At 35.7% G+C, this 27564-nt stretch overlaps 1 protein-coding gene across 4 annotated transcripts; it reads left to right on the forward strand.

The window, feature by feature from the left end:
• On the forward strand, positions 1 to 26448 carry SKIL (SKI like proto-oncogene). 4 transcript variants are annotated; one of them, XM_043874435.1, is made up of 7 exons: positions 1 to 147; positions 1807 to 3574; positions 15347 to 15444; positions 16970 to 17202; positions 20495 to 20736; positions 21029 to 21253; positions 21956 to 26448. In XM_043874435.1, the coding sequence occupies exons 2-7, from the start codon at positions 2477 to 2479 to the stop codon at positions 22112 to 22114; spliced, it is 2055 nt and encodes a 684-aa protein (XP_043730370.1). In that variant the 5' UTR covers positions 1 to 147; positions 1807 to 2476; the 3' UTR covers positions 22115 to 26448. The 4 variants fall into 4 exon arrangements, with proteins under 4 accessions (XP_043730370.1, XP_043730373.1, XP_043730372.1 ...); XM_043874438.1 differs by having other exon boundaries at positions 21029 to 21184; XM_043874437.1 differs by lacking the exon at positions 1 to 147 and adding an exon at positions 184 to 516.
• Positions 26449 to 27564: the final 1116 nt, after the last annotated feature.

Genomic DNA, 27564 nt, shown 5'->3' on the forward strand with positions numbered 1-27564 from the left:
TGTGTCTCCGCAGTGACGTGGGCGGGCCGAGGGCTCGGTGACGTCAGAGGGCTGTGTGTAGCGATGTGTGTGGGGTTCGGAGCGGCGCCGGCACAGCCAAGGGGAGCGGGCGAGCGGCGGCGGCGGCGGCGGCGGCGGGGGGCACAGGTGCGGCCTCGGCTCGCGGGGGGCGGACGCGGCGGGAGGCTAGGGGCGCGCGGCTCCCGGGGCGCCCGACGGCGGCCCCGGGCGTCAAGGGGAGTTAACAAAGATCGTCGGGCTTCCTCGGGTGCGGAGGCCGTAGTCGGGGGGTCCGGATGCTCGGGTCCCGGGTGGGGTCGGGGCCACTGGGGGGCGCGGGCCGGGTGTCCCACGGCGGGTCATGCCTCGCTGATCCCGGGTGATGGGCGCGGGCAGGGGCCAGGTGCTGCACTTGACTGGACCCGTCGGGACCCCGGACCCTGGACGCCAGTCACTGTCCCCTTCCGCCCCCCGCCGCCCGTCTGCGCTCCGCGGGGATGCCCCGGGCTCGACCCGGTAGGTCGGCGCTCAGCGACTGGGAGGTCCCGGCTCGGCGCCCCTCCCGCCCGCGGACCCCTCTCTCCTCTGCCCTGGGCAGGCAAGGGGAGGTGCAGCCTTACGGGTGCTGGGGTAACACCCGAGAACTTCCCGGGGAGAGGGTGCGCGGGGGATTTCCACAGTCCTGCCTGCGGCCCCCTTAGCGGGGCGGTGTTGGGAGGGCACCGGGGTGTTCCGAGACTGCGGGGGGGGGCGGGGTTGGGGGGGACTCCTTTTCTTCCACTTCCCACTACCCGCTTGCAAGCCCGAGGCGTCCCGGGTCCCTTGCCCTCCTCTCCCCGCCTCCGCCTCGGGTTTTTAAGGTGGGTGAGTGGCTTTGCGTGGGCCGAGGATTTCAGGGTTTGAGGGCTCCCCATTCTAAGTCATGTCTCCTGCCCTCTTCCTTGGCCTGCGTAGGCTGAGGTGTTCCTGTGGTGGGCGAAAGTCAGTACGTTGGCTAGTGGCCTTGGTACTTAACCCTTTGGGTCTGTTTTAAGGTAAATTGCTGGGAGTTTGGCTGGCAAAAATTTCTGTTTACTGGATTTCTTTTGGATTTTCTCTCAAGAAGGAAGTGGAAGAAGAAGCTTTGCTTTTTCCCTCTTCCTCCATTTGCATTCTTTGTGAGGTCTGTCTGCCTTGTGCTTTTTGTCCCGGATTAGTCTTATTCAAGGATGGAGATTCCCAGGAGTGGAGTCTATAGCTTTTGGCTTCCATTAAGCAAATTCGCTAACCTTTTAAAGGGAAAGTTAATTTTTGCCTACAGCTATTCCAGAAAAATAACGTACACTGACTAGATGAATTATGCACTTAAGATTGTGACTTGCGTGTAGTAGATGTGTTATAACTGATATTTGATTTTTAGATGAAACTGGTGGGTTTTTTGTTTGTTTTTGTTTTTTAATTAAGAGATGAAGTAATAGGTTATTTTAGTTAAAATAGGTTATTTTAATTAAAATCTCATAACTGAGGAAAAAACCTCTAGTATTGAGTTTTGGGTGAGATGATCTGTTTAAGGTTTTTCCTTTTCTGGGTTGGAGTAACCCTCTCCCTTTTGAGGGATATTACTGCTCCCTTTACTCATTCGCCAGTTGCTTTCCTATTTAAATGAAGGTACTTCTAATTAACTGGTGTTAGATTTAAAGAAATCACTCAAGTGTCACCTTTGGTAAAGTGAACTCAGTTTAAGATTAAGAAACTAGTTTCAAACTGACCCTTTGGCCTCTGGAACAAATTCAAATGTAACTCTTCCCCAACCCCCTTCTCTTCCAGATTAATTAAAAGAAGAATGAACAGTAATCCTTGAAGATAAATGGGCAGATTTTTCTTTAGGTTTCATTTTTAATCACTGAAATTCAAGTGGAGTCAGAGTCTCTTGTTACTGGTGTGAGGGTTTATTCAAGCCTTCATTTTGTCCACACAGACCAACAGATCATCATTTTTAGAGAAGATATTCCCCCCCCCCTTTTTTTGGTGTCCTTGGTGCCAAATACTAAATTTGGGTGTATAATTTGACACAAGTGATTTTTGACACAAGCATAAACGTTTTGGGTTTTGTGCCTAAAACCAAACCAAACTGTTGCATTGAACATGGACATCTTGAATTGAGAGAAGTGGTAACTTTATTTTAGTACATATACCTGGAGATTAAAAAAAACAAAACCAAAAGGTTTCCTTGGAGGTGTGCCTCTTAAAATTATTTTCTTTGCTATTAGACATAATTTTTTTTATAGCACTGGTAGTGCTTATACTGAAGTATTAGCAGAACCAAACAAAGTTGCAAAATCTATTGAGTAGTGTAGGGATCTCTTTGGAAATTTAAATTTTCTTTGAGAATAAGTTACCATAAGTATTGGTATACATCAATTCTCTCTCTTAAAATAAGCAACTAAATAATAATGCAAATTTCAGACTTACTTGTTTAACACAATAGTTTTTAGCAATGGAAAACCTACAGACGAATTTTTCTTTGGTTCAGAGCGCAAATAAAAAATTGAATGGGATGGAAGATGATGGCAGCCCTCCAGTGAAAAAGATGATGACAGACATTCATGCAAATGGAAAAATGATGATAAACAAGTTGCCAACAGTAAAGAAGGAACACTTGGATGACTATGAAGCACCAATGGAAACCAATGAAGAGCATGTCAAGAGGACCTGCCCCTCTGTGCCTGAACCTTTACATTTAAATCCTAGTTTGAAACATACTTTGGCCCAATTCCATTTAAGTAGTCAGAGCTCTTTGGGTGGACCAGCAGCCTTTTCTGCTCGGTATTCCCAAGAAAGCATGTCACCTACGGTATTTCTGCCTCTTCCATCTCCTCAGGTTCTTCCTGGTCCACTGCTCATCCCTTCTGATAGCTCCACAGAACTCACCCAGACTATGTTGGAAGGGGAGTCTATTTCTTGTTTTCAGGTTGGAGGAGAAAAGAGACTCTGTTTGCCCCAAGTCCTAAATTCTGTTCTCCGAGAATTTTCACTCCAACAGATAAATACAGTGTGTGACGAATTGTACATCTATTGCTCAAGATGTACATCAGACCAGCTTCATATCTTAAAGGTCCTGGGAATACTTCCATTCAATGCCCCATCCTGTGGGCTGATCACATTAACTGATGCACAAAGACTATGTAATGCTTTATTGCGGCCACGCACCTTTCCTCAAAATGGTAGTATACTACCTGCAAAAAACTCATTGGCCCAGTTGAAGGAAACTGGCAGTGCCTTTGAAGTGGAACATGAATGCTTGGGCAAATGTCAGGGTTTATTTGCACCCCAGTTTTATGTCCAGCCAGATGCTCCATGTATTCAGTGTCTGGAGTGCTGTGGAATGTTTGCGCCCCAGACATTTGTGATGCATTCTCACAGATCGCCGGACAAAAGGACTTGCCACTGGGGCTTTGAATCAGCCAAATGGCATTGCTATCTTCATGTGAACCAAAAATACTTGGGGACACCTGAAGAAAAGAAACTGAAGATAATTTTAGAAGAAATGAAGGAGAAATTTAGCATGAGGAACGGGAAGAGGGCTCAATCCAAGGCAAGTTTTTTTTTTTTCTTTTAAATAGCAATTTTGTACACTGGTAATGTTGTACTTTGAAATTGTCTATTTAGAATATAACTTAAACTATTACTACTCATTCAACAACAGCAAAAAATATTGATCTGTATAATATGTTTGTATTACACATTTTAGGCTGTGAAGTGCTGTCCTGTGTGTGTGCTCATTTGATGTTCCAAACAACCTGCTGAGAGAAATGGGATTATTCCCATTTTACAGATAAAGAAAATGAGGCTCAGAGAGATCAAGTGACTTTCCCAAGGTTATATAAGCAGGGAGTGGAGGATTTGGGGCTTTTTTCTCGAGTCTGCTTTCTTTTTCACACATTTTGCCTTTTGATGACTGAATCAGTTGTTTTCTTAGGACTCTTAGTTTACACTTTGGTCTTATCTCCATTTGCAAATGGTGTATAGCTAGCCAAAACAATTCTGGTGATGGGCTCCAAACAGTATTTTTCAAAGGTATATTTAGGATCTCTGACATTGTTTCTGTAATTGAATATTCAGACTTCATCAATATTGGAAACAAATGCAAAAGACAGATTGATCTGAAGACTTTGTGATTCTAGTCGCCAAGATTTTTTTAAAGAGAGGAATAATTTAAAAAGTTGTGACAGCTAGAGTAAAGATTATTCTAGATTAAATAAATATGAATATAAAAACTTACCAGCAAAGAGATTTTAAAATTATTTTCTCACTGCATTATTTGGTAGGCTAAATGAGTGTCTTTATTCCAAGAGTTTGAGTACCTGGCTAATAAGATTTAGGCTATTAAATATTCAGTGTGTGGATCTGGTTTTAAAATATTTTCCTACTTGAATAAAATCAGTATAATAGCTAACACTGTTAAAATGTACCAAGCATTGTTCTTGAACAGTTTTACACACATAATTTTATTTTATTGGTACCACAAAAAAGTTGGCTGTATTTCATCTTAAAAATCTAATCTTTCCACTGTTAATTAGCTTTTAATCCTTGAAAGAGTATCTTTTCTCCTCACAGAAGAAATGAATGAAGTGTACGAAATGACCGAAGGTTATTTATAGCAAGACTAGAGCTTAGACAAGAACGCAAGGTTTGGTGTCCTGTCCTTCAATAGGGTATCTTTCCCTATTGGGGGAAATTTAGTTACAATGTAGGTCTAATACAGTGATTTGCTTCTGAAGCCCAGTGAAGATACTTTCAGACTTGAATTCAGGGTAGTTTGCTCCTTGCTGAATCCAAAGCATCAATACTTTGAAATTCCTTGCCTGTGGCTACTAGATAAGTTTATGTTGTTCTGGTGCCATTATTAACTGATTTTAAAGCATAGTTGACCTCAAGCCAGTTCTCATGTTGTTGGACTTGCTTACAACTGGCCTGGTCACAAGCTGACGATTGTGCTTATTATATTATTAGAATTGTCTATATTCTCAAAATGGGGAATGCCCCCCCTTAATATTTATGGTATTTTGCCCTAACCTAACTAGAACTCTTACATGTCTGTAGGTGGCCACACTATTTGCTAGATGTTCTTGGTCTGATCTTGATTGCTCTGATTTAAGCATTTTGGGGATAAACTGCTTTGCCTAATGTTCCTGCTCTGTGTTTATGAGAAAAAAATACTTGAGAACCATGATAAAGGTTAAAAAAAAAGGTGATGAATTTACTTAACTGAAACTGAATGTGCTAGGGTTTGGTTAAAATTGAAACCGTCCTTCATCTGGATGTAGTCCTTTTATTGTATCAGAATTTATTAATTTGAATTCAGTTTTTATTTGGGGAAGATGTGAGATTTTTTTCGCCATCTTTTTACTATGTTATTTTTTGCAGTATTTGCTACAATGTTTTTGGCATATTTTGGTATTTTTTCTAATTTAATGTGAATTTTAAGCAATTTAAGAGAATTTAAGAAAATTTCCAATAATCAAGCTTTTCAGAAAGAAGTTTGGGGGCAGTTCATGTATAGTAATGTGTGCTTGCCAATTCACATTTTGGAAATACGTTCCTCAAAACATGTTAAAGTATTTCTTTTTTAGAGTTCAGATGAGGGACCAGTCTCAGATGGGTTGCATGCTCCTGGCTGTGTAACTGATAAGACAGTAGAATCAGGAATTGAATGCAGGTCTTCTGACTTGAAGTCTAGAAATTTTCACTACTTTTCCCTAAAGCACACTCCATAGCAGAATCTGAATTTTGAGAAACATTAACTTTTCTTGTCAACTTACCTTCGTATAATGGTTCTTAAGCTCTCTATTAACTTTTATATAGTCTAAGACCAAGGTATTTTACTGGGAAGGAAGTAAGGAGAAGGTCTTTTGACTGGGGAACATTTTTCATTATCTTCTGTGAGTCATTGAATTAGTTGCCCAACAAACCAAGTAGATCCAGAGGAAGATCATTTTAAAAGTCAAAACAGACTTTAAAAAAAAATTAAAGAATAACCTACCATATAGCTCAAGGAACTCTGTTCAATGTTACGGTAGCAGCCGGGGTGGGAGGAGAGTTTGGGGGAGAAAGGATACATGTGTATGTATGGCTGAGTCCCTTTGCCACCCAACTTGAAACCATCAAAACATTGTTAATTAGTTATGCTCCAATACAAAACAAAAAGTTTAAAATGCTTAAAAAATTAAAGGATATACTAAATATATTAAATTTTTATCTAAAGGGCTTTAGGTTTAATCTGAACACTAATGTAATTGGGTATGTTTAGTTAAAGAGTAGATTTTTGCTTTTAAAAAACCCCCTCAAATTCAGTAGGCAATTGTTTGAAATGTAGCAACTGTTAAATTATCTCTAAGGATGAAAGTTATATTGGTAATGGTCACCAAACTATTTGCATAACTATATTGACTGCATAGTTAGGACTTAGATGAGAGAAATAAGTGGGATATGGTCAGTGTTCTAAGTGGAGAACTGACTATTCTTTGCAGACACCAGAGATAACAGTATTTTGAACTCTTTCTTAGGTCACCACAAGAAATAATACTTGATATTAGATCTGCCTAGCTTGCTTCGCAAAATGGTGTTATAAAAACTAAACTATCTCTTCATATCATTTGAGTTTTTTATGTTTTTATTAGAAAAATGATTATAGCATTTTACAGTGTGCAAATATATGCAAGAATATAATTTTTGATTCTTTTCCAAGCTTCGAGTGTTATTTGATCTAATTCTGATTTTGTTGAATGTTTCTATCTGGAAAAAGGTTTGCCAAGCAAACTGATCATTTGTAAATAAAATTTGAAGGGTAATGTTTACTTTAGATTATTTTTAAGCACATTAGAGAAACCTATTTGTAGTCAATTGATAAGATCTTTATAGGTGATTCTTTCCTGTTACAGCCTGTGGCCAACAATCTCCAGTTCACTGAGTAAAGATGATTTATGCCCTTACTTTTTTTTAGGAGTTAAAATTTAGATTTCTAGCATTTCGACTTGACTGTAAAATAGTATGGGGTTTACTCTACTTAGGGAAAAGGCCCTATGGATTATCTGTGATGCGAATAGATTACCTAAAGATATCAACTTAGAAGTTTTCCTCTTAAAGTCTGTTCAACATTTCACTTTTTTTTAGTTTTGCATTTTTCTTCCAGTTCATTTTTGTAGAGGTCATTTGAAATAATAATACTACAAAAACTTTCTCCCCTCTTGTAAGCTATTTTTGAGAGCTACTTTTGTTTAGAAGTTGTCTTTCTTTGTACAGACCTAAATGAGGGAAGGAAATAAACTAGAGAGGATGGGTAACTAGAAGAGTTGTGTTGGGACAAAGTATGTAACAGTAATAATTGTGATAGATGTGATGGTACTTTGTTACATCAGAGGCATAGTTTGCATTTTATGATTAGCATAAACTTTTATCGAGTGGTGGTAAGGTCAGAATCAAATGAAGTGTTTGTGCTCATAGAAAGGACCAGTATGAATATTTTTGTCTGACTTTCTACAATTAACAACTATCTTATTGAGTTTAGAGACTCCTGTTTTCCCAGAATTTAGTCTGGTGTTTGGCATGTCAGTTACTCAGGGAAAAGGAAGCTTTTAAACTGAACAAATTTTTAAGAGAGAATGCTGTATTTTAGAATAATTGGGATTTTTTTTTTTTTGAAAAATGATAGTTTAACCCTTAATAAACATATAATTTGCAAGTAAACTATTGAATAAGACAACTGATCAAATGAGGGAATGGATGTAAAAGTATTTTAAAAGTTGAGTCTAGAAACATACCATGATACTTCAAACTATTATTGAAATATTTACTAATATGTAGTTTTGGATTTTTCCTTTCCCCACTTTTTTGATTTATCTAGAATTATCTGAAGATATTTCTAAGTAAGATAACTGAGTATTGGGCTCAAATGTATCTCACATTAATGGTTTGTACACAGTAATTATACTAGTTGGATATTTGTTTCCTTACCAGAATGAAGTTTACAAGAACAAAGTACAAAACACGTTTGTTATAAAATATGTTATAGGGACATTTCAAGTGGAATCATTAGAATGGCTTTGGGAATAGTGCCCCCTTATGGTTTAGAAATACAGTCTATTCATTTTTATCATTAAAAAATGGTAGAACATTTGAAAATGTTAACATTTTAAAAAAGGCTTCTGATAAAAAACTTTATCCTTTTGGTCTGAGAAATGGGGAAAAACTTCAAGGAAATCAAGTCTCCTTAAGAAACTTTAAGGAAGAAAAGGGATAGGCCTGAATCAGTGCATAGTCAGCCAAATAGTGTTCTCGTAGCTATGCATATGTTATAATTTATGTCAGTTGAGAATAAGGAGGAAAGCAAGAATTGGATAATTTTATTGCCTTTAGAATTCTGAAAGCAGAACATATGGAGCCAGAACTCAATTTGATCAAGTAAAGAGGTAAAACTAGTTTGGGAATATGTATTTTGTCCCATGTGTAAAATTTTGCTCTTTTGAGGTTTTATGTATGCTACATATACATTAAGGTAATGTAAGGATTTTATTTGACTACAAAAAAACCTAAAGAATATATAATTAAACCTTAACCATTTTTAAGGGTGTGGCTTAGTTCCATCACTAAATAAAGTACCATAGCCCCATGTTAGGCAGAAAGAGGAATGAATAGGACAGATGTAAAGTTAGTTTCCCTGGAGGGGGCCATGGTGGCCCATTCCAGCATTCTTGCCTGGGGAGTCCTGTGGATGGAGGAGCCTGGTGTGCTGTAGTCCATGGGGTTGTGAAGAGTCAGCCATGACTGAAGTGAATGAGCGCACACACACAGTTAGTTTAAAACTCATTTTGATTCCGAAACAGAAATGGATCACAGAAGAGTGTGTGTAAAGACTAGCTGGAGGAGGCTCCCTAGGGCAGGAATTCATCTTGTAGTTTCTAAATGTAGAAGGTGGTAGATGCTTAACAAAGGTTTGGATAAAACTGAATGAAAAGTCCTAGCAGCCGTAGAAAGCTACTAGTGATTTTCAAGGAGGAAAACAGTTTAGTTTTAAAGCAGTACAGCATTTTGTTTTTATTTGTGGTATTGAATTTATCTTACGATTTCAAATAGCCCTAAAAGTATGTATTTTGATTATCTTACGGGGACAAAGAATACAAAAATTAAAGAAACTTAACTAAAAATCACTTTCGTACATAAAAATAGGGCTTTTACTTTTTTTTGAAAAGGTTTTTTGGTGTGATTATGGAAGCACTATAGGCCCATTATAAAAGTGCAAAGAAGAAAACAGAATTTTCTCATCATTTCACCATGGAGTGATAACCACCATTGGAATTTATTCCTTTATATCTGTAATACTTTGTATTACAGATCTGCGCAAAATCATCTGTAGAGTGCACTTGTTAATTTAGGACTAATTGTTGAAATAATACATTTGGACCAACTGTAGAACTTGGAGCAGTAGTCATCAAATTGCAGTTTTTCATCTATATACCCTTTCCCATCCGGGGTTCTCTGAGGAGAATTAAGCCCTTTAGAAAGATTGTATATAGTGCTGTTTTAAGTACTTTGGAGCGAAGTTAATTTAATGCATACAATGGAAACTTTGCAGAATTTAGGCTTAGTTCTCTTGAGAACCTCAGTTGAGAAGGATGGGAGGATGTAAAGGAAGTCAATTCAGTGGGTCATCAGCACTTTAAAAATACATGAAATAGAGTAAGATTTTAAAAGTGCAATCTATAGCACATAGTAAAATAATTTACATTCTGATGTTAATTTACATTATTTGAAGGTCAAAATAATCTTAGTTTTTTAAAAGCGTATATGCTGAAATGGAATAGAAAAGCAACAATCTATCTACATTTACATAGATTAACTTTTGACAGTTTAGTGAAAGGATGTATATGACATGTACATTTTCAAATAATTTGCAATATTAAGTGAACTAGACACCATAGAATTCCACTGTAAAGAAGTTAACTTTTTTTAAGTCCCAGAAATTAACAGGATTTTTATTAGTTTGTTCTGATGGAAAAGGTAGTAATGTCGTACTACTGATTTTTACATGTCTTTTGTTTCCATGAAGGATTTAAATGATAATTGCACATAAGAATGTGAGCCTTTGCTTTTCCTGTGAGAGTTTTTACGCACTTTAAACCTAAAATTGGCTTTGTGAGGTAGATGATACCATTTTGTAGGGTTGAGTAGCAGGAGACATTGTTGATTGCTGCTTGTTGTGGTTGTTGCTTAGTTGTTACGTTGTGTCTGATTCTTTGGGATTCTGTGGACTTGCCAGGCTCCTCTGTTCATGGGATTTCCCAGGTGTGGGTTGCAATTTCCTTCTTCTGGGGATCTTCCCCATCCAGGGATCAAACCCGTGTCCCCTGCATTGGCAGGTGAATTCTTTACTGCTGAGCCACTGGGGAAGCCCATGATTTCCTGCAGATCATCTTTGATAAGTTAGTGGAAGTTGTTAGATCGTATTGTTACAGGTTTGTATCAGCTTGATTAATAATTACAATTAATCATTACAGTGATTATTTTTACAGTGAAATGAGGCACAAAACTAAGTCTTAAAATCTCTTAAGCACCTATTGCTACCTTGTAACACTATTCCTATTTCAGTTGTTGAAACACTCATTCACAACATGTTGAAAGTATTGAGGAAACCTGATCCTACTCTGAGAGATTCAGTTTCTTTCAGTAAGAGTATGTTGGCAGCTGTCTGATAGAGTGGTAGGGTGTCTTGTGTCCTGAAATCATTTATGGACCACTTGAATGTCTTAGTATTATATATAATAAAAGGAACTTGGCAGGGATATTTGCTTTATACTTAAGGAGTTACTGCTTGTGAGTTCAGTCGTGTATGTACTAAGGTTGCTAACAATTTATGTTTGACTTGTACAAAATAATGTGTATTTAATATGCATTATATTTTACTTAATGTAAGCACACCATTATAGGAGGATAGACTATGAAATTTACCAATCTACCAGTCCTTCATACATGTACTGGCTTATAAATACCAAAATGTACAAATTAATCTTTGTCTTTCTAAATTCTATTTTAAAAAATTCTTTTCCCACATATTAAAAAAAAATCTAATCCTGATTTTTTGAGGGGAACTTTTAAAATCCCATCAATACTTGGAGATACTGTCTTGATCACTTTAGTTCATCAGTGTTTGTCACTCAGTTCGGTCGCGTCTGACTGTTTGCGACCCCGTGGATTGCAGCACGCCAGGCCTCCCTGTCCATCACCAACTCCCGGAGTCCACCCAAACCCATGTCCATTGTGTTGGTGATGCCATCTGACCATCTCATCCTCTGTCATCCCCTTCTCCTCCTGCCTTCAGTCTTTCCCAGCATCAGGGTCTTTTCAAATGAGTCAGCTCTCCACATCAGGTGGCCAAAGTATTAGAGTTTCAGCTTCAACTTCAGTCCCTCCAATGAACACCCAGGACTGATCTCCTTTAGGATGGACTGGTTGGATCTCCTTGCAGTCCAAGGGACTCTCAAGAGTCTTCTCCAACACCACTATTCAAAAGCATCAATTCTTCGGCGCTCAGCTTTCCTCACAGTCCAACTCTCACATCCATACATGACCACTGGAAAAACCATAGCCTTGACTAGACGGACCTTTGTTGGCAAAGTAATGTCTCTGCTTTTTAATATGCTGTCTAGGTTGTTCATAACTTTCCTTCCACGGAGTAAGCGTCTTTTAATTTGATGGCTGCAATCACCATCTGCAGTGATTTTGGAGCCCAGAAAAATAAAGTCAGTCACTGTTTCCACTGTTTCCCCATCTATTTGGCATGAAGTGATGGGACTGGATGCCATGATCTTTTGTCATGTTTGTCATTAGGGTTTAATTAAAGATTACAATATTAATCTGCCACTATAATTAGAAACTAAGAGTGCCACCTAAATTCAAAGTTTACTATTGAAGATAAGTCTGGGAGTTTTAAAGAGTTTTTGTCTTATTGGTCTATATTTTTTTTAGTGCAAATTGGAATATATAGGTACTAATGGTGCTGAGTGGATAAAATTGCTTTTGTTACTAGAAAGTGATGACAGAAACTCTTATTGGTCTTTTTGTAAATGAAACCAAGTTCTCTATATTATTTGTCATTGTGAGACTAATAAGCATTGTACCGAAATACAGTAGTTCTTTTATCAGGATGCCTGATTATTAAAAGGTCATGTATACATAACACAGTAAGTTGAAATTTAGAGAAATTTTGTGTAAAACATTTTCTAATATTTACTTATTTAAAATTAATTCTTCTACTGTACATTTTGGACTTGTTTAAATTTTGCTTTCTTAGACGTATTTGTTGTTTTATGACTTAGAGAAAGAACTTTAGGAATGAAATCATATGTCTGAAATTTTTCTTATGTGTTTCCAATGAGGATGCCATCTGTTCATTTTGTGGTAGATAATGATGGGGAAGTTGAATGATAAAAGTATTTTAAAATGTTAAGGCTCTGACTTGAGCTACTAAGGGATCTATTTCTTTTCTTTGCTAAATAATGTAGTCTGTTTTAGTGTTTAATTACTTGAAGGGAATAAATTGTCCTCATATTGAAAGGTAAAAGAAAAGGCAATAGCTGTGTGTATCCTGGTGTCTCATTTTAAATTCCTGATCAGTAGTAAGTAGCATTACTGCTCTGCCATTTAATTATACTGTTATTTTTTTGAAGACCTAATTTGTATGTTGCCACAAATGCAGAATAGACGAGAAGATCTGGCATGACTGTGAATGTTCTGTTGTGTACTGTGTGCTTTTCTTAATTGTTTTTAACACGCAGTTAGGATAATTTGTTGTAAATGTGTTTATCGCTTACCACAGAATATTAGGTAAACTTAACTCCCAGCATTTTATCATGGTTAGTGTTGTGCATTTCCCCATCATTTATATTATTTAATTTGTAAGTCTGATCTCTAAAAATGCACCCAGAGACAGTTGAGATTCTTCGGCACTTCATGGAATAAAGGGGTATTAGTAGATGTGAAAGAGACTAGTAGCAGAGTAGCCTTAAAGGGGGCCACCCTGGGAATTTAATGAGCTACACTGTCATTCAGAATTCATTCAACGAGTATTTATTGAGTCCCTACTGCATTGCCAGGCGTGGTGCTAGGTACTGAAAATACGAAAGTAATTAAGACAGTCCTTGACCTCAAGCTGCCACTTAAGCAGAGGCCAGATAACCACTCATCAGGAGTTTTGTCTAGGAAATTCAGACATTTGCTAGAGGACTGCACTAGATGATCTTTAAGGAAGGGTTTTTTGAGAACCCCCTCCTCTGGGTTTCTCTTCGTGGGTAGGTGCAAGAATAGGAAACAAAATAAAGGTCAGAAACAAGAGAGGGATGGGTGTTGAAAAAGAAACGAATGTGCTAACAGTTACTTAAGGTGGCATTTGAAGTTTAGAGATTTTATCAAAACAAAACTATACTGAGTTTGGATCATGAATAAAAAAGTAAAACTTATACAAACTTATCAAGCTATAGAATTTTGAAATGAACGTGATCAAAATTGAGTCAGATTTGAAGTCAAGATCTTTGGCTAAAGAAGTTTAGAATTTATTCTGAAGATTTAAAATTCCAGCTATCCATAATAGGAAAAACTTTTAAATATAAATATCAATTTTAATAGTTTTAATTTAAAAAATCTGGAAACAGTTGATTTCTTGGGCAGTAGCACATCCAGGATGTCTCAGATATAAAACTGATGTAAAGTGGAGCTTTCTTTGTTTTCTAAATAATGAATTTAACAAATGACCTCTAAAAAGGAATTTCTCGTTTAATTGGAGCTGATCTTATATTTCATTGATTTGTTAGAATGAGCTTTTTGTTCATTAACACCTCTTTTATTACAGTGTTGGGGTGAAAAATGTTCTGCCTAAATGAGTTTTCTAGATAATGAAACTATTCTCAGCACTGTCTTTTTTTAAAACTTTAACCTTTTTTAAAATCTAAAATGTCAAATACTGTTCAGTCTAAGTGTATGTATGAGTACGTATGTATATGGTATGCTACTTATAAGTATAAATATTGACTATAGCTATGTCATATTGACTCAAGACGTCTTAAACGTCAGATACTCTGTTGGAATGAGGATAGGGAACAGTTGAGATATGTTATTTTTCCTAGCCTATGTATGATAAAGCCCTCAGATTGTCTTGTTTTTGAATCAGTTTTTGTGTTTCTGTCTTGTAATTCTTCTCTGTAGGCTGTCAGCTGGCACCTGGCATCTGTCATTTAGTATTTCTGTTGCCAGCAGTCAGTTCCCCTTCTAATTTATGGTAGAACTAAGCTATAGGCTGAGAAACTATGTAAACAAATGATTGTTGTGTTTTTTAAATAAGCAGTTGATGTTTGCCCTAGATCCTGAACTTCTTTAGAACACTTGACCAGGATTGTGAAGTTTTAAAACAAATTCTACTCTGTATATAGAGTCTAGAGGCCCTCACTGAATACTCACCTGTTAAATCCTTTCAAAATATTATTCTTTTCCCTATAATCTTATGGCCTTGTTAGTCTTTTAAATTCCTTGCCCATTAATTCTTAACAACATGTTGATTTCCCAGTATGTGTATGTAGGGGGAGGGGAGACATGTAAAACAAACCAAATGAGGAAGTTAGTAACCACAGGTTATTTATTCTTTCTCAGTTTCTGAGCCTCAGTTTTCTGATCTGTAAAGTGGAGATAATTGTACCTACTTAATAAGCTATTTGTTAGAATTAAGCAGGATATAAAGTTCTTATCATGAACTTTGAGGTAGCCAGTTACCCACTCCTTTTCCTTTACTTACAAGTACAAGGCTAAAAAGAGCTTTTCATATATGATAAAATGTGGTTTACTGATAAGTGTTAGCAGACAAAGTGGTTTCAAAATTTGGCAAAGTATTGTTGTAGGATGTTGTCTAATATAGTATGCGAAGAAATACTCTAGGGATGGAGCGGGTAGGTTATAGCTGATTGTAGTAGCAAGAAGAAGAATCAAAACTTACCAATGCTGTACATTTGCAGAGTACTATTATTTAAAATGGATTTTTAACACAGATTCTATAAGTATGATATTTGATGAAATCATTTCTGGTAGTCCATGTTAATATACATGCTGAAGCTGTTCTTGTGATGGGGTAGTTAATGTCTCTTTGAGTTTTAAGTGACTAGACATGGTATTTTAAAGAAAGACTGCCCTATTTGAAGATGATTCTTGAATTACATAATTCTTTACTAGTCAGTGTTCTCCAGAGGCAGCCTATGGCTCTGTTGAATAAACACGTAAGATTTACCATCACATCTTCAATAAACTTTTCCACTTCTACATTTTTCTACAGATAGATACACCGCCAGGAATGGAATTGCAGTCATGGTATCCAGTTATAAAACAGGAAGGTGACCATGTCTCTCAGACACATTCATTTTTACATCCCAGGTGAGTGGGTATTAGCTCGTTCATTCCTTCATTCAACATCTATACAGCAGCTGCTTTTCTCGGCTCTGGGAATTCATTATATCATTTTAGGGTTTTTTTTTTTTTTTGCTAGTTCAGGGAATGAATTCTAAATGGGTTGAATATTTGAATTAACTTCTTTTGTGTGTTTCCATGTTTTTTCCTGGAAATACATTATTTCCTTTTTGCCCTAAAGTGGAAAAAATGAAAGTTTTTAAACATTTTCCTTGTTTCCCTTCGAGAGGTAAACCAACTTTACCAAGAGTGTGGTGTGCAACTTTGATATTTTAAAATGAACCTTTTTTGGAACTTAGAGGTTTTCATAGTAGCTGCACCCCTCAAAATCAATGTTCATATTTTCAATAAAGATGCACCTTAGATTATAAACTTTTTATTTAAAAAACCTAGACTTTCATCTGCTGCTGTACACATTTATCTCCCCAAGTACAGTGATGAAGAATCTCAATCTTACTTACATTTGTATAGTTCCTTCTATTCCTTTTACATTTGAAATAAACTTTGGAGCAGTATTAAACCTGTCAGTTTTCTTAGCAGGATACTGAGTTTTCACCCTCAGAATTTATGTAATTGGTCAAGAGGGACAATATAGATGTCCTGTACAAAGAAAATGTAATGTAAGAGGAGATTATTTAGAACTTAGAGGATGAAGTGTTAGGTCACTTAAATGGTTGCATCTTTTGGCTAAAGGTTAAGCAGATTATAGTTAATCATATGGTACTTAAATATCTAGCTCAAATTTGTTCCATTAGTCTCTCAGATAATCTCTTGCATAATTTTATGTGAGCTTTGAGCAAAATTGGTATTGGTGGTTATCCCTTTGATCCTAGCTTTGCTTGATTTTATTATTGCTGTTTTATCAAATTAGGTAGGAAATATCGAGTATTTTCAGAAGATTGCTTTGTGGAGTTTGATCCAAGGAGGATAGCCCAGTATACGGGCAGTATTCAGAACGCGGATTATCTTCTTGAAAAGGGAGAAGGGCCCTGGGAGCTCTTCGTTGGGGCTGCGGTGAATCAGGCCATAGCCATGCAGTGTGGCCTGAATCGGCCTCACGGTAGCAAAGAGCACGGACTCCTTGCTTTGGAGGGGTGGCACACGGGGAAACGGTCCTCCGAAGTGTCACCTAGTCTGTTTTCTCTCGGCATGAACATGACCGACTCAGGGTTGTTGACCTGCTCTGTAAAGTACTTCTTGGTTTTAGTTCTCATGAGGTTTTGAGGGAAGGAAAACTGGTTTTCTTTTCAGTGAGTATCTTTGTACTGTTTAGAAACTACTTTTTGCAAAATAACAAATATCCTCATAATTTTGCTCTTTGTGCCTCAACTACTTAATGACATTTTCAAGAATTCTTTTCTAAGACCCTTATTTTCTGAATTGTTGCGTTATATTTTTTAGTTAAAAAAAATTGTTTAACTATAGAAATTGATGTTAATATATTTTTACCTAAATGTAGTATGTATCTTATTTTGCCATTCTTTGTTTTCAGCTACTACTTATACATGTGTGATAAAGTGGTTGCCCCAAATGTGTCACTTACTTCAGCTGTACCCCAGGCTAAAGAGATCACAAAAACAGAGGCAAACAAATCTATACCAAGACAGTCAGAGAAGCCTCACAGTAGTGGGAAACATCAAAAAATAGTGTCTTATCCAGATGTCTCTCTGGAGGAACAGGAGAAAATGGATCTAAAAACAAGTAAAGAATTATATAGCTGCCTAGGTAAGTATTCAGAAATTACCTTTTTAAAATCATGTACCTAATCAACATATTTATCCAGCATTTTCAAAAAGAGGGTTTCTTTTAATAAGAGAATTTTCCTGATAATTGAAGCTTATATCTTAAAAAAAAACAACCACCTTTCAAAACTCTGAAGTCTGAGAAGATCCCACGTGCCAGGGAGTAACTGAGCCCATGCACCACAGCTGTTGAGCCTCTGCTCTAGATCCCAGGATCGGCAGCTGTTGAAGCCCGCACGCCCTATAGCCTGTGCTCTGCAAGAAGGGAAGCTACAGCAATGAGAAGCCTGCACACTGCAGTGAAGAGTAGCCCCCACTTGCTTCAACTAGAGAAAAGCCCGTCTAGTAACGAAGAGCCAGCACAATAGATAGCCAAAAATAGATTAATAAAATTATCTTTAAAAAATACATGATAAAAAAAAAAATACATGATAATCTGTAAAAGTATTGAATCAATTATGTTGTACACCTGGAACTAACATGATACTGTTAATCAACTATGCTTCAATTAAAAAGAGAAAGGGTACTAAGTGTAGTTAGGTATAGGACTCAGAGACATTAAGTTGTGGAATAAGCAAGGATTGAAAATGAATAGCTGTGGGAGCCATGCAGATGGCATAAATGCAGAATGCTGGCTGGACATTAAAAAGAAAAAAGCTGCATAGCTCCAGTGCCTTTTAAAATATGGTCTACCGAACAAGATGTGTCTGCTCACATGCTGCTTATGTTACCCTCTCTGTAGCTGCAGAGTTTTGCCTACAGCTTAGGCAAATGTAACAGTTCTTTCAGCTTTCTCAGAGCAATGGGAGAGTCCTTTGGTTATGTAATTGTTTTCATAGATAGTTGCAATTCTTTGGGGAGAGTTTGTACGTTAATTTTGAGATTTTCCTTGGATTTAAGTATAGCAAACAATAATTAGTAACATACCTTTATACCATGTTTGTATTATTTTTCCTAAAGTATTGTAGAGGCTTTAAAAAAATTGGGGTGTAATTCATATACCATAAGATTTATCCTTTTAGACTGTACAATTGAGTGGTTTTTAGTAAATTCACCAAGTTGTGTAATGATCACAATTAATTTCAGAACATTTCATCAACCTTAAATCCTGTAATCCAGAAGTTATCTTCATTCTTCCCTTTTACCAGCCTCTCATCTGTTTTCTGTTTTTATGGATTTGCCTGTTCTGGACATTTCATATAAAATGATTGTATAGCATGTGGCCTTCTGTTGCCTGGCTTCTTCCACTAAGGATGTTTTCTCAGTAGATGTTATAGCATGTGTTAGCACTTCTTCCCTGTTTATGGCTTAGTAACTTTCTGTTGTGTGGGTGGATAAGACCCTGTTTTGTTTATCCATTCATCAGCTGATGGACATTTGGATGTGTCCACCTTTGGCTGTTACGACTAATGCTGTCATGAACACTTAAGCACAGGTTTTAATGTGAACATACGTTTTTATTTCTCTTGGCTATATATTTAGGAGTGGATTGCTGGGTCATACGGCAACTCTATGTTTAATATCTTGAGGGACCGCCAAACTGTTTTTCAAAGCAACCATACCATTTTCATTTCTAGCAACGGTCTCTGAGGTTTCCAGTTTCTGCACATCTTTGCCAACAGTTGTCATTGCTTGTCTTTTGATGAGAGCCATCCTAAGTGGTTGTGAAGTGGTATCTCATAGTTTCGATTTGCATTTCTCCAAGTTGACTAATGATACTGAATATCTTTTCATGTTTTTATTGGACATTGCAAATCTCTCTTTTTTTTTAGTGTTTATTTTACTTATCTGGCTGCGCCAGGTCTTCCTTGCAGCACATAGGTAGGATCTTTAGTTGCATGTGAGCTCTCAGTTGCAGCGTGTGGACTCTAGTCCTCTGACCAGCGATTGAATCCAGGTCCCCTGCATTAGGACTGCAGAGCCTTAGCCACTGGACCACCAGGGAAGTCTACATTGCAGATCTTTGGAGAAGTACCTGTTGAGCTCCTTTGCCTGTTTTTAAATTGGGTTGTCTCTTTATTATTGAGTTGTAAGAGTTACTTGTACATTTTGGGTGCTAGAGCCTTACCAGATAGAGGATTTGCCATTGTGTCAGTTGTCTTTTCATTTTCTTGGTAGTGTTCTCTGAAACACAGAAGTTTTAAATTCAGATGAAGTCCAATTTGTTGTTTCTTTGGTTGCTTACTTTAGGTGTCATGTCTAAGAAACCATTGCCTAATCCAGTTAAGAATTTTCGCTCTTAAATTTAAGTCTGTGATCCATTTTTAATTAATTTTTATATAAATGTGAAGTTCAACCTCAATCGTATATAGACACAGTTGTCCCAGCACGGTTGAAAAAGCTACTGTTACTCATTGAATTGTTTTGGCACCCTGTTAAAAACCAGTTGCCTGTAAAAGTATACATTTATTTCTGGACTCAGTCTTTATGTCAGTACTACACAGGTTTTGATTTCTGTAGCTTCTTAACAAGCTTTGAAATTGGAGATTGTGAGTCCTCCAGCTTTGTTTTTCTTTTTCAAGATTACTTTGGCTATTTTGGTTTCCTTTTATTTCCATATGAGTTTTAGAATCAGTTTGCCAAATTCTGCCACACAGCCAGGTGAGATTTTGATAGGGTCTGCATTGAAAAAGTAGGTCAGTTTGGGACTACCATTTACTGTAGTCTGTTTGGGCTGCTGTAACAAAAATAACATGACTGTGTGACTTATACTGTAGACACTTACCCTTTCACTGCTCTAGAGGCTGGGAAGTCTAAGATCAAGGCACTAGTGGATTTGGTCGCAAGGGTTTGCCTCCTGGTTCATAGATGGCCGTCTTCTCATTGTGTACTCTTAATTGTGGGAGAGCTGTCTGGAGTCTCTTTTAAAAGGGCATAAATCCCATCATGGGGTCTCTACCCTTATGAACTAATTATCTCCTAAAGGTTTCATTTCCTAATACCATCACACTGGGGGTTAGGATTTCAGCATAGGAATTTTGGAGATCACTGACTTCCAGATCATGGTATCATCTTAATGATACTAAGTCTTCCAATCCGTGAACATAGGATTCCTTTCCATTTATTTAGGTCTTTTATTTCTTTCAATAATATTTTATAGTTTCTGTTGTATAAGTTTTATACTGCTTTTGTTAAATTTATTCATGAGTATCTTTATTATTTTTTTAATTTCATTTATAAATGAAGTTGTTTTCTTAATTTCATTTATGAATCATTCTAGTGACTTTTGACAGAGTGGTATTTATATTTTGTTACTTCTTTTTTTGCCTTTGAAGATCCATCAGTCTCAAATAATTCTACCAGCAAAAAGAAACCTGAGTCTACCACTTGCAGCTTAGCCAGAGACACAAGCAAGTCAGGAACTGACTGTGATGTTGCAGCTTCATCTCCACTTCTTGTCAAAGATGTCGTTTGTGAGGATGATAAGGGAAAAATCATGGAAGAAGTAGTGAGAACTTACGTAAAACAACAGGAAAAACTGAACTCAATTTTACAGAAGAAGCAACAACTTCAGATGGTAAAATTATTATTTAAATGATAGTCCATTGTGAAAAAATACTTTTTTGCATATTCTTCAAGATGAGATGCTGTAAATACATTTAACATTGTTCAGTTTTATACTTACAAGAAATATTAATATACTTTTAAATTTTTAGAGAAAATAGTTTTCAAGATAACTACTTATGTATAGAATTGATATGACACCTCAATTTTATAATAGATATTTTCTGTCCTGTTTTTTTCTGAATTGAAAGGTTTGATGTGATGGAAATAAAGTAAAAATTACATTGTGACTCTTTAAATTACAGGAAGTTGAAATGTTGAGTAGTTCAAAAGCTATGAAGGAACTTACTGAAGAACAGCAGAATTTACAGAAAGAGCTTGAATCTCTGCAGAATGAACATGCTCAAAGAATGGAAGAATTTTATGTTGAACAGAAAGACTTAGAGAAAAAACTAGAGCAGGTAATGAAGCAAAAATGTACCTGTGACTCAAATTTAGAAAAAGATAAAGAGGCTGAATATGCAGCACAGGTAAGAATTACACAGTTTGTATAGTGTTGCCTTTTCAATGTGGAAATTGAAGCTATTACTTTAATTTCATTAAAGAAATTACTTTTTGTTAAAAGTCATTTCATTTAGGCTAGACTTCAAAACAGATAATTCTGAAAAAAAAACAAAAACAAAAACAGATAATTCTGTTAAACAATTTTATGCTATATCATTTAAGATGATTGTTTTGATCTTGGTTGTTGCATTACTTTAAATTTTTATTGGATTTCTGTAGTTTAGTTGTCCTAATTGCTAATCTCTAGCTATCTGACTATCAGTGTTATTTTAATGTAATATATGGGCTTTCAAATCAATGGCTTAACAAATATAAACTGTTGCCTACTATGTTCACAAGCCCTGGGGCAAAAGTGGATAGTAGCTCACAATTTGGGAAAGATGAACAAATAACTCCTAATCTGAGCACGCTGTGGTAAAAGGTATACTGAGGTGTAAGGCATAATGAAAGTGTTCCAAGTGTTCAGTTCCCTTGACCCTTTGTTTTGCCCTCATTTTAAGGTCATTTCAAAGTCAGGTGAATAGTATTGGATACTCAAGAGATTATAATATGCATGAGTAGTTCATTTTTGCAAAAAGTGGTTTGAAAGTAGGTCTTTGCCATGATGTGAGAAGTAATGGAAAACCAAAACTGAATGAAAAACTGACAGAGTCTTCTAAATCACACAGCTGGCAGAGCTGAGACGGAGATTGGACCATGCTGAGGCTGATAGGCAGGAACTCCAAGATGAACTCAGACTGGAACGGGAGGCAAGACAGAAGTTAGAGATGATGATAAAAGAGCTAAAGCTGCAAATTTTGAAATCATCAAAGACTGCTAAAGAATAGAAACCTTCAAAGAAATCCATCTGTGTATTCCCAACAGGGTTTATTTTTATTTGTTTGTTTACTTTGGTAAATGGATTCTGAACAATTTATCTGCATGAAATAACTAGGCATTCTATCCATTTGTAGATCAGAGAAAGTGAAGAGATTATATATTAGTATATAAATTTTTACATTTTCCAAATGAATGAAAATGTATGTTTCTTTGTACTTTTCTTTTCAACCAGCTTCAGATCAGTACTTTGCAGTTTCAACTATTAGATACGATGCCTATATTTCTAATGCAGTTTAACAGTTGCATACTTTTTAAAAGCTGCATTGTGTGATGGAAAATAGTTTTGATCAATTTTGTTATCCATATTTTAGACTCAATTTTAGATACAATGGTGGCTTCATATTTCATATATAGAGCTACTCAAGGAGTTTTCCATTTTTTTCATTAACACAATCTCCTTTCTAAGTTGAAAGTATACTCATTATTATAATCAAAATTTTTTATTTTGTTTCGTCTTGTGGCATGAGTTTCCACCAGTTCCTTTCTATTTAATGTCTCTTAAGAGACATTTTGTCAGTAGAGGAATTTCATTGATGAGGTTATAGCACACCCCAAGGGGAAAGATAATATGCTTTCTTTTTTTTTTTTTTTAGATTAAAATTCTTTTTTATTTTTTTTTATTTTTTTATTAGTTGGAGGCTAATTACTTCACAGATAATATGCTTTCTTATACACTGCTGCTAAACTCAAGAAGCAGTTGTAATTAGATTTTCTGTTTAAATGTGGTTATACTTAGAGAAAATTTTTTATGCAGCAACTTTCGAAGAGGGAATAAAATGTCATAATTTTTGAACTTTTGTTTATGTTAATAGTGAAATTGTGAAAATATTAATGTACTTGAGAAAAACTGATACCATTGATGTACATCGGTTTCTATATAATCCATAATCCTGTACAGTTTTTATATGTAGTTGTGAGTCTTACTGAAATTTATATAATGGATTTGTTTTCCTTTAAATTGTAAGATATTAAACACTTTGAAGGTTATTTTGGACTTTTGTATGTTTAAATGTTAAGTCTTACCAAATGTGCACGAATGGACCATTTTCAGTTATTATTTAATATCAAAATCAGGAATTTACAGTCAACTAGTAGTGTATGATAGGTTAATATAGGGAAGTTTACTTATCTGCTACTAAGAGGTTTTTAGATAGTTTTTAGAAGACAGGAATTCCATAGTTTGGGGAGGGACAACTTCTTCTGCACTTTTTTTTTTTTGCACAGAAAAGTCTGTCATTCTTTAATGGCAAATTTCATGTTAGTTAATTCTTGGCTTAAAAGATACTAGGTAAAATTCTTAGTATGCATTTTTTAAAAGAAATTTTCCTGAAGCTACCGTTAATTGACATTATTATCCCATGAATTTAATTTTTATATTCTTGTTTATGGTACTATATGAAATTACTTGAGAGCTAAATTTATTTTTTAAATAAATCAGCTAAAGTTAAGGTTTACTCTTCCCATCATAGACAGTAGATGCTTGGTATAGAACTTCAAAAGTAAGTAGGTTATCATTTAACCAGTTATTTTCATATTTTGCTTAATGGTACTTACATAGCCTAAAAGAATTTTTGTACTTCCCAAAGTATAGTTTCTTTACTAGCGTATCATCTAAATGTGTATTTTCTATTTTCCATTTAAGTTTTACTGTGCTAACCCTGCAATTTAATTGGTTGATCCTTGGAATCTCCTTAAGGAAGAACACATGTTAAAATGACATACAGGAATAAATATTAAAAATGACATATGCTTCTAATACTTTTTATTTGCCTTTATCTGGAGAAAGAAAAACAAAGATATTTTATGACACAGTTTCGTTTTAGTTTGTGGATTAGTTGCGTCACAGCTAAGCTTTTTGGGAGGTAAAACTCAAGCCTATATAATTTATTTTTCTATTTCACTCAAAATCTACTTATGTTACTTAGTTTAAATGATAAGCTATTGAAGTTTCAACTCAGAACATCTAAAATAATTTGTTTAATCGTTAAAATAAGTTTTTAAAAATTCTAAGCAATGCTTAATCACTTTTAAATTATCATAAGCTCTTAATTTATTAGCTTTGAATAAAGAACTATTTTTTCTAGTCCTTCACATAAGGGAAACTTGCCACATGAAATTGTATAGTCTTCATTTTTCAGAAGATACATTGATGTGCCATCAGTTTCTAACTTCTTTGAAAATAGTGATTTTTTTTAAAGTCAACTGTAAATAGTATGCCTATTCTAGATAAAAGTAATTTTAAGTTAAACTGTACAACATAGCTTGAAAGTATAGAGATTTTGTAATACTTTACAAGTGGCCTCTGCTAAAAATATCTTATCCATATAATTCTTCTTCTATTCTTTGCATGCTCATTTTGTGTGTTGGTTGTTAGCTTAAAGTTTGTTTTAATGTTAACTTTTGTGTGCCAACTCATCAGGCAAGCAGATTTTCCCTCAGACTTCATGATATTTTTCTTTTTAGGAAAAATATAAAAGTATTTACTTTCAAAAGCTGTGTTAAAAGAACGACATATCAGAAGTGCTAGAACATCTTTGAAAGGAAGAAAAGATAGAATATTAGTTGACTGGGTGATAAGTGATGTTAAATTTGAATGATGATAGTTTCTGTATTCTAAACTTGATGAGAAAAAGGTACCAAATCTATTGTAAATGTAAAACCTGCTATCATTGAGAAAGCTCTGAACAACCCTGGTTTTGCAAATAACACTTTGAAAGAATTTGACCAATAATGTAAGTTTGGCTTGTGCTTTAGTTTTGTAAGGCATACTCTTTTGCTTGAATTTCTGTGTCCAGGAGAGTTTGGATGTTTTTTGGTTCTTGAACTAATTTTATAATATATTTAATATATTACCAGTTGAGATATAAAATCATTTGTACATATTGAATTAAAAACCAGTTGCTAAAATAGGTGTAATAGACTGAGTACAATGATACTTGCAGGTTACCCATATGTTCTAGAAGTCGTGACAGAACAACGAATTTATTTACACGTCTTTGGTTTCTGTTTGAAGAAAAGTAAAATGATAAAGAAACTTGAGCAGTGTAATACATGCTCAGAGTTATTTCCCTATAAGTAGTAGTAAAGCTGGTGCTGAAGATTTTTGATCAGTTTCTAAAATTTTCTTCTCAATGACTTATGTTTTGATTGCTTAGGGAAGAATCCTTACTTTTATTTGCTCTTATGCATTTAATCTGCACGACAGCATATTACAGATTAATAGAATGAAAAGTTGTGCTCATACTGTACATTTATTTCTGTGCTTAAAACTACTTGTTAGTTTTTATTGAAGCTGCCAGCAATAAGGCACACGTTACTGCTGTATTATACATTGTGAGATTGAATAAACAGCTTAAATTTTTTTCCTGGCATAAGACACTTAAGCATTTCCATTATTGGAAGGAATTTGTATGGGTATTCTATATTGCATCTTGTTTAAAAGGACAGTCTTTTTTTTTTTTTTTTGTAAAATCCATTTTAAATGGCTTCTAAACTACATAATGCAATATGGAGCCTGTTTTTTTTTAGTGATAGTAGTAAATGTTTTATATAGTGCTACTGTGTTTGAATTAAAGAGAACAAATGTAAAAACTGAAATTAAAAAATTAGGCCCAGAAAACAAAATAGTGTATTTAGTTGAATGTAAAAGAAATTTATAAGATTTTTTTCCTTTAATATAGATACCTCATTTGAAAATAAAGCACAGCATACTTAAAGTAGTTATAGTTAAAAAAAAAATCCTACTAAAAGAATTGCTAAATCTTGAACAACTCTTGGGGAATTGTAGTTTGGGAGAAATAAAATATACTTGCTTTTAACCATCCTGTTAGAAGTATTTATTTATCCTGATAATTTTAAGCCAACACAGTAGTCTTATTTCTGAATTTCTAATCTGTGAAAGCAGTAAATGAAAGATCTGTTGTGCAACTGTTGAAACAAATTGTTGACTACATTGACCATAATTCAATTTAAAATCTTGCCAATGATGTACAGTTTTATGGTTAAAATTGCTGTGGTTGGTTGCATTACATGACACACAGAACTGTCCTCTACCTCACGTGAAATAAGTATTTTATATGGTTTTACTATAAAACAAGACTCATCTATCTGGTTACTTAGTTTACAAATTTTGAATTATATTTATTGAAACATGACATACTGTGCTCTTAGCTTATACCTCAATTGTATTTTGTGCTGTTTTCCATTTTTCATGCCTTGTAAATAACTTGTATAGATTGTGGATCAAATTCCAAATAAAAACTTTTAATGCCAGTGAAATTGATTTAAGCCTTCTTGGTATCCTGTGTGAACTCGACTTTCTTATTTCTTAAGATTGACATTTTCTCCTTTGGTTCCTTTAAAGTCTATTCATTACACAGCAAGTGACTGGAAACTTTTTAAAAATAGTAAAATGTGAAATTCTGTGTGATTTTGTTTTATTCTGTTAGCCATACTGCACGACATCTGGGACTCTAGTTCCCTGACCAGGGATCTAACTCTTGTACCCTGCGTTGGAAGCACGGAGTCTTCTAGTAGACTGCCAGGGAAGTCCCCTATGTGATGTTTTATGTGATGAACATCTTAGCATTTTGTGTTTATTCTTGCTTTAACATCCTTTCCTCCCTCCACCTCAGGTATTAGTTATCAATTGCTATATAACACATTATTTTAAAAGCTAGAAGCTTAAAGTATCACATGCAGTGTCTGAGGGTCTGAAGTCCAGGAGCAGGTTGGTTGAACGTGATGGCTCTTAGAAGGGTACTTCTATGGCGTTACCTGGGGCCGAAGTCGAATGAGAGCTTGACGGCTGTGATCTGCTTCCCAGCTCACTCACAGGGCCATTGATTGACAGGAGCTCAGTTCCCACTGTATGAACCTGTCCATGAAGCTCTTTCAGTCTGGTGAATGACATCCCTCAACTGAGTGATCCAAAGGAGGGAAAGAGTGATGCCACAATTTCTTTTATGATCTAGACTCTTAAGTCATATGCTGTTAGTTTTGCCTTATGCAATTTGTTAGAAGTCAGTCACAAAGTACAGCCTGCACTCAGTTGGAGGAGATTATACAAGGGTATGGACCCCAGGAGGCAGGGATCACTGGGGACTTAAGAGTCTGGTTACCATATCCTCCAAATATTTTTGTGTGTGGCAAAATGTACATATCATTAATTTTACTATTTAACCATTTTAAAGTAATTCAGTGGCATTAAGTACATTCACAGTGTTGTGAAATTATCATCCCATATCCAGAACTTCTTAACTATCCCAAACAGAATCTCTGTACCTATTAAACAGTAACCCCCTATTCCCCCTCCCTCCAGCCCTTGATATCCTCTCTTCTATTTCCTATCTCTATGAATTTGCCTATTATAGGCAATCCACATCTACAAGTGGAATCA

Source organism: Cervus elaphus, chromosome 19 (genome assembly GCF_910594005.1).
Source record: "Cervus elaphus chromosome 19, mCerEla1.1, whole genome shotgun sequence".
Taxonomy (NCBI): Eukaryota; Metazoa; Chordata; class Mammalia; order Artiodactyla; family Cervidae; genus Cervus; species Cervus elaphus.

Excerpts from the sequence above, each read along its gene's own strand:
- SKIL (XM_043874435.1), top strand. The coding sequence starts at position 2,477 with ATGGAAAACCTACAGACGAATTTTTCTTTGGTTCAGAGCGCAAATAAA. Across the intron at positions 3,575-15,346 it reads GGAAGAGGGCTCAATCCAAG|ATAGATACACCGCCAGGAAT; the intron begins GCAAGTTTTTTT and ends ATTTTTCTACAG. Across the intron at positions 15,445-16,969 it reads CATTCATTTTTACATCCCAG|CTACTACTTATACATGTGTG; the intron begins GTGAGTGGGTAT and ends CTTTGTTTTCAG.